Below are 14,689 nucleotides of genomic sequence, written 5' to 3'. Positions count from 1 at the left end.
TAGTCCTGTGATAGCCCTGGATAGTAGAGGGGAGGAGGGGGGAGGGAGAGGAAGGAGGGGTGTAGCCTTCCTAGTCTGGAGGTGGTTTAAACTCAAGACACTATACTTAACAAAAGGGCCAGCCTTAGGAAAACCCAGTTCCTAGTATGGAGGATTCTCAGTTAGCCTTGCTAACTAAGCAAGGCACTCCCAGTCCTAGGGCAGAGCTTGGAGGTTGGCTTTTGCTTGTTCTTAACCATACTTGTTAGCCAGAGGTCTGCACTACAAGTTGGGAATGTCATCATGCCTTAAACAGGAGTGGGTGAATTTTTTGGAGGAGAAGGGGCCTATATTATCCAGCAGGCACCTAATACCTCTGTGAACATGTAGCATTTCTCTTCAGTCAGTGTTGCTATTGAGATTGGTCCCATTTCAACGACCAAGAAATGAATTATGAGTTGGCTAGGGCTGGGTCCAGTCATTGACTTGCACCTTTGTTGCATGTGGTTACCTTTTTTTTTTCTTGGGGGGGGGTGGAGAGGATAGTTCCTTGAGGTCAGCGATTGTCTAATTTTTGCATTTGTGTCTCCAGTCTCTAACTTTGTGCTTTTAGCTCACATTGTAGGCACTTATTAATGAATGTTTGCTTCTTTGAAGATAGGGGAATCTTTGCCTGAGATTCCCCTGAAGTATAAGTAGCTTTGGCATCATCATTAACAGGGAAGGTTTACTGATTGTGTTAGTGTTAGGCACTTGGGATACAAAGAAGCATGGAAGGTTTACAATCTAGCTGGCAATATAGGCTATAATATATTAAGCACAATTGCCAAGACACAATCTGATAACATGTTAGGAGGCTAAAAAGGAAAGGAAGAGGGGCAGCTAGGTGGCACAGTGGATAGAGCACTGGCCCTGGATTCAGGAGGACCTGAGTTCAAATCCTGCCTCAGACACATAACACTTATTAGTTGTGTGAGCCTGGGCAAGTCACTTAACCCCATTGCCTAGACAAAAACAAAACAAAACAAAAAAAAAACCAGAAAGGGAGAGGACTGGTGTCACCAGGGAAGGCTTCACCAAGATTAGATGTGAGTTGGGCTTTGCAGTACGCATAGTATAGAGACTTTTGGAAATAACCCTTTTTTCTCTATTTCTTTATTTGTCAATAAGGCATTGAGAAAAGTTGAGTGCATCCACTTGTCCAGCCTACTGAATTTTGTCTCCCAGGTTATCCAAAGCTACTTTCTTATCTAAAACTCTGATGGGCTGTAGCCCATTCAATAGATATTGTAAACTGAGGCCCCAGGTAGGTAGAAGGAAGACGAATTAAACAGCAAAGCTAGTTAGGAAGAAGCTCCAATCTAGCAAGCTTTGAGTTCTATAAAAAACTTTGGGCAAAAGAGTAGTGACCAACTCTGTACAGTAGCCTAGTGTTTTCCCTTGGAAAATCCTTAATATTTAGACATAGTTTGGAAATGGTTTAGGGAGCAGTATACACTCAGCATTGAAGTAGGGAGAAGCAGTCTAATCTGCCTTTGACCTTGGCCCCAAAAGGAAAGATGGCCGACTTGATTTCTTCAATGGAGAACTTGTAATAAAAGAGATTCCAGCCAGTCTGTAATTTTGCATGACTTGACTAATGATTAACTGGGTAGCATGGAGCCCAGACAGGAGTGACAAACTAATGTGGTCCATCTCATCATGTACAGCAATCCTGGAGCAGACAATTAGTGATAAGCATCATTTCCTGGAGTAAACAGTTTGGAATGTGTGGTCTCTCTTTAATACTCTTTGAGAATGTGCTAAAAAAAATAACAATCTCTCTCTTTTTTTTTTTTTACAACTCTTCTCCTACCACTCCTGATGCAGCAGAGTGTCCAGATGCTGTGCCTTCCTCCACTGAAACAGGGGGAACTAATTATCTGGCCCCTGGGGGGCTTTCAGGTAAGACCTGTTACCTTATTTACCCAGCTATTTCCTGACCCACTTGAAAAAAAATAGATAAATGGAATGGCCTTTTGGTTCCTAGTCCAACTTGTGGTTATTTTATATGTAAGTGTGTTAACTGGATGGATGGATACCTGGTAGCAGTTTATGCCCCCTGTTGCTAGAGCAATGATGAGGATTTTTATCATTAGGTCATTGAGCCAATTCTATAGATAATGTAAACCGAGGCCCCAACTTGGGGTTCTTCAGTGATTCCCATTAAGTATTGGTTTGTTTGGAAGCCAGCTATTAGAGATTTGTATCCCCCGGCCCTTCATAGGTGTTCCCTACCCTACCAGATTGAGGGTCAGTGATTATTACTGTGGTACTTCAGAGGTCTGGTAAAGCCAAAATGTGTGGTTTTCTGTAGGCTACTCCCATTGCTTGAGTGAAATGAACAAGGGGAGAAAAATTCTGAAATACAGGTCCAGAAAAGATGGCTGGGCAAGGGACTTGCCCAGTATTCTTGGCAAATGGGCTAGAAAGGGTGGTGGTCCCTTTGAAATATTTTGCCTGGTGATCTGGAATTTGGAGTGTTTAACCCAATAGGGTAATGGGGGGGGGCGATGTTGGACTGGTGTCCTTTTGAAGGCGACTAGAATGGAAATAGCTGCTGTGCTGCCTGGCCCCAAGTAAATGAGTGACAGTGGGGGAGAGAGAGAGATATCTCTAGGGATATCTTTCTATATATATTGAGGAGAAGAATTTCATAGCAGGCCCTGGATGCGTAGTACCAATTTCTTTAGCTATTTCTACAGGTGATTTTTAGGTATATCTCTGTGTCTGACCTTTAAAAAAATAAGATTAAATGAAGAGGACAATAATAGGTCATTAGCTGGTTATCTTAAGAGCTAGCAAGTGCCAAGTAACCAGCATTGTCAGGTCTTTCTATTCTGAGAGACCTTTTTCCTTCTTAAGGGAATCTTGGCTACTCAGGAACCAAGTGTGGAAAGTTAAAATCCACTTAGTGTGTCCTGAAGGCCCCTTCCTCTTTAAAGTCAGCCTGTCTTTCTGACCAGCATTTGTTGCACAATTATCCTCCATTTATTGCCTTAGGGCAGGATTGGGGGATAAGGATGTCTACTTAGCTCACTCCACCAACACCTCTTCCACTCTGCCAAAGTCCCCTTTTCAGGAATTGCTGTAGGTGTGGCTATCTTTCAGGAGACCCTTGTTTGTTTTTATTTCCCTGTAATATATATCCTGACTGATTTGAGCAGGGAGTGTATTGTTTACTCAACGGCCCTAATGAGAATTGAAATTTAAAAAGGGGGTAAAGGGGGATCAGAGAGTAGTAGGTTATCTAGGGATTGAGAGAAGGAAGAAAAATCCAACTTGTGGATCTTCTCTGCTTTTTAAGGCAGGAGAGGGACCCCAGAGACAAAAACAAGGCCAACAAGGGAGAAAGAACCAAGCCAAAAAAAAAAAAAAGGCAGCACAGTAAGGATGTTGTTAGATAATTTTGTTTTCTAAATCATGAAATATGCAGGGAGGAGGCCCTGTTCCTTAGGACCACATGAAATAACCAAAGGAAATAAGTAGTAGCTTTTGAAAGGGGGCTCTTCGAGAGGTTTGTGTTATTGATAACATCTTGTCTGTCTAGTCTGCTGAAGGAAAGGGTGGGGGTAAGGGGAGGAGGGGGCCCCTGGCTACAGGAAATGACACAACTGGCTGGTTGAGTGCCTTCTTAATAAGGGGGCTCTCTAGGGTTGCTTAATCTTAAAAAGTGGCAGCAAATATTTTCCATCTCTTCTCCCCTCTCCCCCACCCCTCCCTATGGCAATCCCAGTTCTCTGAGGGTTTGGTGCTCTTTTTGTTCCCAAAGGATTTCTCCAACCCCGAAAAGAAACTTTTTTTTTTTAAACAATCATTAACCACTTTTTTCCCTTCTCAGAGAAGGTAATTGCAGCCATTTAGTTTAATGAGGAGCTGATACCAGAGTTGTGGGTTTCAGAAGGGGGATGGGCCAGGGGCTTGGGGGATTCTAAAGCAAAGGCAAAAGCTGAGGGCTTCCACATGAAAGAGCACTTGTTTTGAATTTTAGTTCTTGATTGACTAATTCCCAAGGCTTCAAAGTTCCAGCTCAGACCCACCTTTCTTCTTTACTTAGGGAGATAGAGCATTAATTAGGTGCATTGTCAGAACAACTACAAGTGTAACTTCTCAGCTTTGGAGGGAGGAAAATTACCCTGGTCGTGGGGATGTAGAAACTGCTTTCTGGATGGGTCTTATTGGGTTAAAAAGGGGGAGGGGGAGGTGAGGAAAGCTCAGCTTCCCAAACTGTAGTAGTCAGAACTCATCAAAAAGATTGTTTGAATGGCCCATCTCCAGGGCTTTGAGTGCTTTCAAATAGAAAAACCCCAAACTTCTCTTTTTAAGAAGTTTGTCTTTCCATTCCAACTGGGCTGGGTGTGTCTTCTCAGCAGATGATGAGGAAAGTAGCCTGGTTATAATGTCCCTTAGGATCTTAAGGATTCGGGGTGGGGGTGGAAAGGGGTGTTTTAATGGAGAAGTTGACTGCTTTGTAGGGAGGGGAGGGCAGTAAAAAGTTGTCTGTAAGTGTTCTTCTCCACCTCCCTCACCCTTGAAATAACCAATCTGACTGTCTCTTTCACATGCCTTGTGCTCTGTTTTCCTTCCTGGCCTAGGCGTGAGCAGGCTTAATGAATGGGGCTCAGTTCAGGGTGGGAGGAAGGTCGGTGAGGCCGGAGCCAGGGCCTTGATTCTTTTGGCAAGGGAAGAAGGAGAAGAGGGGGGTGGGTGGGAGGGGTGCGGAGAGCTGAATGTGAAAATGAAATGCCTTTGGGAGGTCTTCACAAAGGAGCAGCCCCATGCCCACGTTGACCTGCCAGTCAATGCTTTTGCCATTTCATTCTGTGTGAATGTGATTCTTTAAGAAGGTAATGCTCCCAGGAGAAGGACCCCTCTCTTGCATTTCAGCTATCCAGATAACTTTAAAGAACCATAGCATTTATTACTCAGGTCCTTTCTACACATAGAGCCTCATTCAGTTCAGCCCTCATGATGGTTCTGTTAGAAAATAATGATTATCTTGAGATTCCTCAAAAGAAAATCCTCTTTTTTCTAAAATTCTTTCATTTCCCAAATTACAGTCATCAGCAAACCCATTATTGCAAAAAAGGAAGAGTAAGTTACCAGTAGGGGAAAAGGGGACCTTTTCTCTTTTTTTTTTAATGCATTAATCCATTCTGGAAATTGGTTTTCATTTTTGACAGATCTTTTAGATAGAAAGATTGCTTGGCTGATGCAGGTACACATCAGGGATGCAAACATATGACACTTGCCACACACTCCCCTTCCCCCCCCCAAAAAATAGGTTCATCAGAGTAGTCTGGGTTATCCCTCCTCTTCGAATGAGATGAGTAGATTGTTATAGAAGGGTCAGTTTCTGTTCTAAGATTCTTAAATTTTAAAGGAATTTTTTAAGGGGGAGGGTATAGTGTGGGATTTTAGTCCTAAAATTTGCTCTATTGGTGTGAGCTAATCTGTGTAGTAGGTTTCATCTGTTGGTCGGGATGGGTCATCTTTCAAAAAGTCAGAAAACTTCAGAGAACCTTCTCCTTATTCATTGGGAAAGTTAGGAGTTTGGCTCAGCTATAGAAGCCTCATCTTATGAGGGAGGGCCTTGGAGTCCACAGGAAGCTGCTTCATTAAATTCGGTGGTCAGGGAATGAAAAGACTTTTCTCTGGGAGCCCTCACTTGTATCACTGTTTAATTAAGGCACAATGTGTTCAAAATAGACTTGTCTGCATCCACCTGTGTCAGAAGGGACTTAAGTTCCCATGCTAACATTAGGTTAGCCTATCTCCATAGGGATGTTAGGAAGAAAGCACTTTTTGTAACCCCTTAAAATGATATATAAATACAAGCAATTAATTTAGTGTCCTTTGATCTGGGGATGGTAAAAATGGGACCTCTTATTTGAAGAATTCTATGTATTTTTCTCAATTCAACTTTGGAAGCTGGTATGACCCCTATTCAAATCTTCAAGATTCTGAGGCTAGCCAGTAATCAGCAACCTTTGTTTCTACTTGGATATCACTTTACTGTTTAATTTATAAAAACTGTAGATTTATGTTAGCTGGATGACAACTTCCTAATTGATTTTTAAAGGAGGATGTAAAAGGGGTGGATACCATTTACCTCTCATATTTTTAATATTGACATATTATTGGTGGGTTGTGTTGAGGACTTCAGCAATCAGGTTTCATCACACTGTAGGCAATATTCTGACTTCTTAATGAAAGATAGACGTGTCCTCTCAATTCATGTTTTGGAACAAAAGTTCCAAAGTCTGGCTGACTTGGCATTTCATCAATAGTATAAGTGATGGGAATGTATCATTAGGCCTTTGAGGCCTACTGGTATCTGTGTCAACCCATGAGGAGCACTTTTAAGATAGATATATGTATACACGCATACATGTGTGTATGTATATGTATATATATACATGTTTGTGTATGTATATATATGTGAAAATACACATTTTTTTTTCATATATATGAAAAATATACATATACAGAGCTGAAAATGGTTCACAAGGAAGGTACTCTCTGTCCTGGTTCCATTAACCCTAGGAACCTGGGGCTCAAACAGAAATGCTTGGGGAGCTTAGGAAGAAGGATTGTTTGAAAATCCTGTTTTGTATCTCAGGCCCCTTTCTGCTTTCTTATATCCTATCCCCTCTAATCACAGAAAATTTTAAACTGTATGTGAAAATACAATTTGATATGGAGTTGACCTAGACAATTGAGATGCACCCACTTCTCCATTGTTGTACATATTTTTCGGGGGGAGGGTTAGAGACAACACCAACCAGTGGGTTGTAGTTCCACTGAGGATAAATTGTATACAGACAAACTTTTCGGGTGAGAGTAGCTGAGTTGAGTGCATTTGAGGATTCTAATTATAAATTTAGAGCTAGAAGGGACCTTAGAGGTCTACTTGGCCAGACCCCCTCCTTTGAACAGATAAAGAAAATCAGGCAAGAGGTGACATCCTTTGGCTTTTTCTTTGTTAACTTATTGAAGCATAGATTATATTTAGCTCTTTTTCTGGTATGGGCTTGCCTATTAGACTGTCCCCTAGTTGTACCTTCAGAAGGGTAGGACTTTGAGGGGTTAACAGCCATATGACAGCATCTGAAGAGTCGAGAGCAAACCCAGCTGCCAGGCCAGACTAGAGGCATCACAGTTCTCCTCACACATCATCTGACTGAGGCAGAATGTAGCCAGGCCAGTGAAGTGGGGGAGATACTGGGCCAGAGCCAGGTTTCTGTGTAGCTTTTGGCCTCTGACACTTCATTCTAACTCCTCCTCCTCCTCCTCACAGGCCTTTTTCTTGGCAGAGTTCTTTCGGAGGCAGGGTGGGCTTCTTAAAGAGCAGTCTCTGAAAACAGCCAGAATCCCAGAATTCACCAGCACAGTTGGGGAAGGGGGAAAGAAGGAAAATGGAAATGCTGGAATGGGTGGGGTTTTTGGTAGTGTTTCTGTGCTGGAATAATTCTTTTTAAAAATCATCAAGTATAATCATTTAACCTCAGTGGAGTGAACAGCAAAAGTCTTTCAAAGGAGATTCATTAACCTGCCCTTTTGGGGGAGGGGTGAGGTGAGGAAGACATAAAATGATTTCTTTGTTGAATTTCCTTAGAGTGGCTTCCTAATGCAGGAGCAGGATGGTTATGTGTTCTTAGGGGATTTCAGATACATGCATAGTAGACATTGGAGGTAGGAAAGTTCTCTTGGATTTATTTTTCTAACCTAACTTTTTTGCCAGGGGAAGTTCACCAGATTTTGTTCTGTTCTCTATGTATTTCCCTCCCCTCTGGCTCTGTCCAGTCTGGTTTTTAAGGTCACTGCTGTCCCAGTCCATGCTGCAATGACGATGGCCCTCCATTGACCATTAACTAAGGTTAATAGAAGGGTTATCTTCAAAAGTCAGGGTGACTCCCAAATTGTGTGATATCACCTCTTCCTTCTTTTTGGACAGAGCAAGGGCTCAGAGGTCAATGCTAGCATCTCTTGGGGGCTGAAGGGCTTCAAAAGATGACCCTCTGGTCCCTGCCATCACCTCCTTACCTTGTGACCTGTGTTGGCTGGGTGACTACTATTAATGTAACAGGCTGCTAGGAGGTCATTTCTGGCAGGACCATCTTTCCCTTTCTCCTTTCTTTCTGGATTGAATGACCAACACAGTCTGGCTGCCTGCCTACTGTCACAAAGTAGCTTCCTTTCTAGCTTACTTTCAGCTTGAAGATATTATTAACAACTGAGGCACAGCTCTCAATTTAGTTAACACACCAAAAGTTAAAAAAAAAAGTCTTTTTGGCCACTTCATTTCTACCTAAATCTTAGGTTATTTTTCTCCCACTTCTAACCTATTGTGTTTTCCCATTGGGAGTATGTGAGCCAGTAGCAGAACATTCCTGGGACAGTGATTAGTAGTTAGTAGTAAAGGCTTTTTTTTTTCCCCTGCTGCATAGTTGTCCGGTATAAACAGGAATAGGTGTTTCTAACCACCCCCTTGTTAGAAATCTAATGGCCTCAGACCTCATGGGGGGGGGGGGGGGGGGGGAGTTGGGGGGGGGGTGTCTGTGCTGGGCACATAGGTGAGGAAAGGGACTTTCTATTAGCGTTTAGGACAGTGGTTTAATATAGGGTGATAACTTTCACCTTGTAAGTTAACAGGAAACATTGGGATAAGACAGGAAATTGCATCATTCCTTTTATGAGAAAAGACCTTAAAAAAAAGGCAGCTGTTTGAGAAAGGTAGTCTTAGAGAGAAAGCAAGGCTTTCTGTTTCCCTCTCCCCCTCCCCTTCACTCCCATGAGAACTTTCAGGTCATTTTCTTTAAGAAAGAGGCTGTTTGAGGACTTTATGTTATTTTTATTATTTTAAAAAATATTTTCCTAGAAGGGTCACCTTCAGTTGAAACGTTCCTGCAGCCTTATTTCTTAGTTTACTAAAGAATCTTTCATGACTTTTCCAGCTTCCTTCCCCAATGGTGAGGCCAAGCCAGCTCTTGGCTGGGAGCTAATTTTGGTTTGGCTGCTCAGCCCTCAAAATTGGTCCCCCACCCAGTGTCATTATCTTGGTTTTAACTTGCAAAAATGATTTGGGGGGTGGGGGGGGAGTGGAAGGCAAGAGTTTGCACTCATGCCCTTACCCTTTTCACCCTCCAAGCTGTCTTCATTGCTGGCTCCTCATTGTTTTCCATGTTTGCATTTATATATATATTTTTTAAGCATTGCTTCTTTCCTGCTAACTTCCATCTGTTTCTTCCAGTAGTTCCTTGATGTTCCCTGAGACTCTTTCTAGGGCACCAAGTGGAGCTGGAGTACAGCTGAAAAGGAAATTTGAGGGTTTGCAGAGTTCCCCCGGAAGTGTTGTGTTCTAGCTTGGGCTCCTAGGGGAGTGAATGACCAGGGTGTACCAAGGGTTTGGGGAGCCATTCCAAGTGGCAGTGTCCACCTAAAGGCCTGGCAAGTAGGAAGTGTAGCAGCCGGCTATTTGCAGTTAACTGAGTCCTCACCATTAGATGTAATAATGCAGGGAGAAAGAATTTACACGTCACTGGGTATGAGATTCCAGTTGTTTCTGCTTTGGTATAGCAGCTTAGTTTTCATAAGTCTTCTTTCTGGTGGCACCTGTGCTCTTTATTCACATGCATAGAACAGTCACTAAACCTATGGTCAGCTTTGGGGCTCCCCCACCTTTAATTTTTCATTTACACAGCCCAAGGTGAACCTTAAGGTTATCTGTACCTAAAAGCATTGTTGAACATCTGATAAGGGTGAGAGAGTAGAAGGTGGGCCTAAGCATAAAGAAGACTTTTGGGAAAGTTGCACAGTTGAGAAGATGGCAAAGTAGGACTCAGAAATACCTTTGCATTCATCATTCCCACTCCCCACAGTTGGTGTGAGCACCAACTGGGTTAGTTGTGGGGACTTCATTATCTGTCTGGGAAGTTGCCCCAATCAGGTGTAGTCTTTGCTTTCTATAATAATAGCTAACATTTCTATTAGGGCTTTAAAGTTTGCAGAATGTTTGCATTGCATATATTGTTTGATCCTCATAACAATCCTGTGAGGTAGATGCACTCATTAACCCTATTGTACAGATGAAGAAACTGTGGTTGGGAGAGATTGAGTGACTTGTTCAGGGTCACATGGCTAGTAAGTCCACTCTGACACCTAGCTACCTCTGATATGAGGACCATTTGTCTGGTGTCTGCGGGTATGGTCGAAAGAACATGGAATTTGAGTTCAAATTCTGGCACCTTGTTACTTCCTATGAGTTTGAGCAAGCCACTTCCTGTCTCTTTTCTCTCAGTTTCTTTCTTTGTTAAATAAGAGGGTTGGACTGGATTAGCTTTGAGGTCCCATCCTGCTGTAGTTCCTAGGGGGAATGGCAGAAGAAGTCAGTAGGTCCCCAACTGTTCTTGTATCCTGATGGAGTTGAGAGTCACAACGAAACATGGCACTTTGGACTCCAAGGAGGTCTTAGAGGTTAATTTGTCTAACCTCATTGGTCATGGTTGTGAGAATTAATGTGAGGAAATAGGCCTGTAGGGCCAGCTTTTTTGTCAGCTTTGGCCTATGCCATGGCTTGGTCTGAAAGCTGGTATTGGGTGGCCCCAACCAAGTAGAGGCTGGCAATAAAAGGGACAGTTGGACAAATGGCATTTTTGCCATTAAGGCTTGGGCTATGCTTTTGTGCAACATTTGGAGGAGGGTCATGAGAATGACAATGGTTCAGCATCCCTAACCTCAAGCTGAAAGTAGTAAATCTGGGAGGGCACATAAGTAATAGGATTTTAGGGCAAGAAAGGACACATGCAGGAGGGGAATGTTGGGCATCTCTGCACTTCCAGGGCAGGCAGGTCTCTTAATCTGCTTGGTGGTACTCGTGGTGATGGAGTTGTTTAACCCTAGGATTCCTGCCTTGAATTGATAGGTTCACTAACAGATGCTGTTGATTTTTAGCATTTAAGGCAAAGTAAAGGGATGAGTATATAGAGGTCTTCCCTTAGTTTTGCCTCTTGATTCTTTCCTTTCTTTTCTCTCAATTTTTGATTATCAGGTGACTGCAGATAGGTACAATTATTTTTAGAAGAACTAGGCCCAAATGCTGAGTAGTAAGTATTTGTGTACCTCTGTGGAACCCTGATGAGCTAAGCCCCACCCTAGTAAATGTACAGCCCGGTGGTGGTCATGGGGTACAGTCGGATATTCATTAACATCTGGAATAATATTATTTAATGCCTTGATAGTGCAGACATTAGAGGAGGGAAAGAAACTGGGTTACCCATATGTGTTCAACTCAGGTTCAAGTCCCTTTGGGTGATGAAATTTGTGCTTTAAAATTTATGGGTCTCCATGGCAAGAACCTTTTTCTGAAAGTTGCTCCTAAACCTATAAGCCCCTCCCCAACCTGTTCCAAGTTGGATATTACAAAAAATCTTCCAGTAACCACAGCAAGGTGTTTCATTTTTGTGTCCACTCCCTACTGTCCCTTTGCAAGTGCCCCAGCAGATCTCTAAGATCTCTTATTTTATGATACCCAGTGAATACTCAGCCAGTAACCCTCTGAAATCCACATAGGGAGGCAAGGACAGGAAGGTGGAGTTAGAGGATGGATTCCAACCCAGTTCTGTGTGGTAGTTTGCTAGCTGAGAATTTCTTTCTCAAGACAACTCAGGCATCAAGACCTGTGGGTTGCTGGTGGCTTCGTGGTTAAGATCATAGAATTAGAGTTGGAAGGGACCATAGAGGTGATCTAATGAAACCTCATTTTGCAAATGAGGAAACTGGCTCAGAAAGATAATGCATACAGGTGATTTGAGTGGATATTTGAACCCAGACTCCCAACTTCAAATCATGTCATTCTTTTACATTGCTTAGTCCTGCCTTTCCATATTTTGATGATAAAGATTGAGTACTTTGTGTTCATGTAAGAGCTAAAAACCTAACCCCTTTCCAGTGATTCAACCTAGCTCCTGCTCAGCCCCCCACCCTAATCTTTCCATTGTTAGATCATTGAAATCCCCTAGAAGAACTCCTTGAAATGGGAATTGGTCAAGGAAATTTTTTTAAAGTAAAGCCTCCACCCCCCATGGAACCCTCTGATAATGCCAATAACAGAGATGCTGCTTAGTTCTACTCACTATACAGCATCACCGGGGAGGTGAAAGTCAAAGTCTCCATAGTATTCTGTAAGTAACTTGAGTCTTCTGTCTATGAAGGAGAGTTATGGGAAGTCAGAGGGCCATACTTTGGAGGAGTCATTGCACCTGGGACAGATCTATAAGGCCACCTTACTAGTCTTGGATTTTGCAGGAAGGGGCAGTTCTGGGCAAAGCATTGCAGCTGGAGCCACTAAACAGGCTACAATCTATAACCAAGGCACCCAGGGAGCTTGCCCCATGGTAGAAATGGGAATTATGCCTTCATTTTTGTTCAGATCACAGAGACTGCTCAGTTCCTTCTGATTATGAGTTTGTTTTTTGGGTGGGTGGGCCACAAACCAGTGGAATCATGAGTGTGACCATTGAAGTAATTTCTTCCTCTTGTGGGTCTAAGTTTCCTCATTTGTAAAACTTGGTTCTAGGACTAGCTCTCTGAGTCTATGTACATTGGGGAAGAGGACTACTCAGTTGTTGGGTGAGTTTCTGAGGAGATCTTGAACTGACATTAAATTTTGTTCAAAATTCATTAGGAGATGGGATCCTTAGGCAGAGGCAATCTATAGCCTTCTGGGGATGGGCCAGCATGACATCAGAGAGCATGTAATAGTGTGTGTGACTTAATTTCCAAAGTTATTGTATGTGCGGGGCAGCTAGGTGGTGCAGTGGATAGAGCACCGGCCCTGAAGTCAGGAGTACCTGAGTTCAAATCCGGCCTCAGACCAAAGACTTGACACTTACTAGCTGTGTGACCCTGGGCAAGTCACTTAACCCTAATTGCCTGGGGAAAAAAAAAAAAAGACAAATTTATTGTATGTGTCCGTGTGTCCATAGGGATGGAGATCAGTAAATGGAATTTGAATCCCAGATAAAGCTTAATTTTGGACTGAACTGAATTTAAGAGGGTTTGAGGACACACTGAAGTGAAGCTCTTATTTATGTCAGGATTAAAGTAACAACTGACAGAGCAAATAGTGGCTTAGAACAAAATAGTGACATAGAGCAAAAAGTATGTTAGAAAGGGGAACAGAAGCAAGAAATCCACATATACAATTAGCCTTAGCCCCTAGATTTTGGTTTTTTTTTTCCTCATTGGGATATGGTAGCACAAGGGACCAGGGCAGGTGGACTCTGGTGGCCTGAGGGGGGTGGGGGTGTGTGTGTGTGTGTGTGTGTGTGTGTGTGACCTTAACCCCCGACCCTGGTATTAATTCATTAGTCATTCATTTGGGGTCATGGGTGTTTTGGGCTAGGGGAGTGGGTAGAGGGAGTCTGGTCATAGGAGGTCATGGGTGCTTTTGGGGGTGGAGGGTGGGAGGGCCCAACTGGCTGGACAGCTTGGGTTTAGGAATAGAAGTGATTAGATTATGAAGGCAGACAGAAGTAATGATTAACTTTCTCAGTCTGCATACTGTCTCCAGTCTGGCGTTCTGTTGTTTTTCCCTGTAAGTACAGCCCTGGCCTCCAGTCGACAGGGTATTAGGTTGTAAAGAAAGACAGAAGGAATGAAAGCAGGGAGTGAGCAGAGGGAGGAGGGAGGGAAGGGAGGGAGGGAGGTAGGGAAGGAAAGGAGGAGGGGGGGGACCGCCTTTTCCATCAGATTCAGGAATGGAATTTATTGGCTGGAATGCAGTAAATGTTCAAAATGCCATCCCATCCAAACAGTTTTCATAATTGTTAGGGAACAAGGGGAGCCGGGGGAGGGGAGAGATGAAAAGGACTTTTGTTTCTCACTGTATTTTTCCACCTCTTCAAATGGTTTCCCTATCCTCTAGAAAAAATAGTATTGAATTGGAGCTGTGCTCTCTTTTCGGGAATGTAGGGGATAGGAGTGGGGGTAGGGCACTGTCTATTTTTTGGACTTGTAATAACTTTCAGAGAACCGTAGGTCAATGCAGTGCAGGGCTTTATTAAAAAGACCCACAGCGAAAGAACAGCTATATGGAAAGCATTTAGGTATGTAGGAAAAAATTGTCTTGTGCACTTGGACTTCTGTCTACTTGGAATACTGGCTTATTATACATCAGTTTTTATTGAGAATTTTTACAAGGCTTAATATGTAGCCAGTGTACCTGTAAGTTGTCTGTTTTGTTTGTTGTTTTTTTTTTTTTTTTCAAAAGAGAAGAGAAAGACTTACATATAGAAGGGTTGGGATTTTTTTTGTTTGGAATGCATTTGAAAATTTATTTTTAAAACAGTTATAGAATTTAGCATTCCCTTTCTTTAGCAGGGACAGTGAAGTGGGAACTAAAAAAGATACTGGGTGAGTGGGTAGGTGGGGGGAAGGAGAATGTCTGGCTTGGAAGACAGAATCAAGAAGACATTGGCTTTCCATGAGCTTGTCTCTACAGCATGGGGTTGTTATTTTCTTGGGAGGAGAGGAAGAGATAGGGAGCCAAGACTATATCCACTTCAGAAAGCCAGATAAATAAATGCAGTGCACGTCTAGGGAGAGAAGGGAGTGAGGAGGGGGTGTGTGTGTGTGTGTGTGTGTGTGTGTGTGTGTGTGTGTGTGTGTG

The 14,689-nt window shown here is 42.9% G+C and overlaps 1 protein-coding gene across 2 annotated transcripts in view; it reads left to right on the top strand.

The window, feature by feature from the left end:
- Positions 1 to 14,689, top strand: part of SMAD7 (SMAD family member 7) — a 32,793-nt gene that overhangs the window by 8,799 nt on the left and 9,305 nt on the right. Inside the window, exon 3 of one of the 2 annotated variants that reach the window (XM_027869009.1) lies at positions 1,852 to 1,923. In XM_027869009.1, coding sequence (XP_027724810.1) covers positions 1,852 to 1,923 — 72 coding nt within the window. Of the gene's footprint in view, positions 1 to 1,848; positions 1,924 to 14,689 lie in introns of both variants that reach the window. The other variant, XM_027869008.1, reaches the window with a different exon arrangement.

Source organism: Vombatus ursinus, unplaced genomic scaffold (genome assembly GCF_900497805.2).
Source record: "Vombatus ursinus unplaced genomic scaffold, bare-nosed wombat genome assembly UNPS02014791.1, whole genome shotgun sequence".
Lineage (NCBI taxonomy): Eukaryota > Metazoa > Chordata > Mammalia > Diprotodontia > Vombatidae > Vombatus > Vombatus ursinus.
This window is presented reverse-complemented; position numbering and strand designations above follow the sequence as displayed.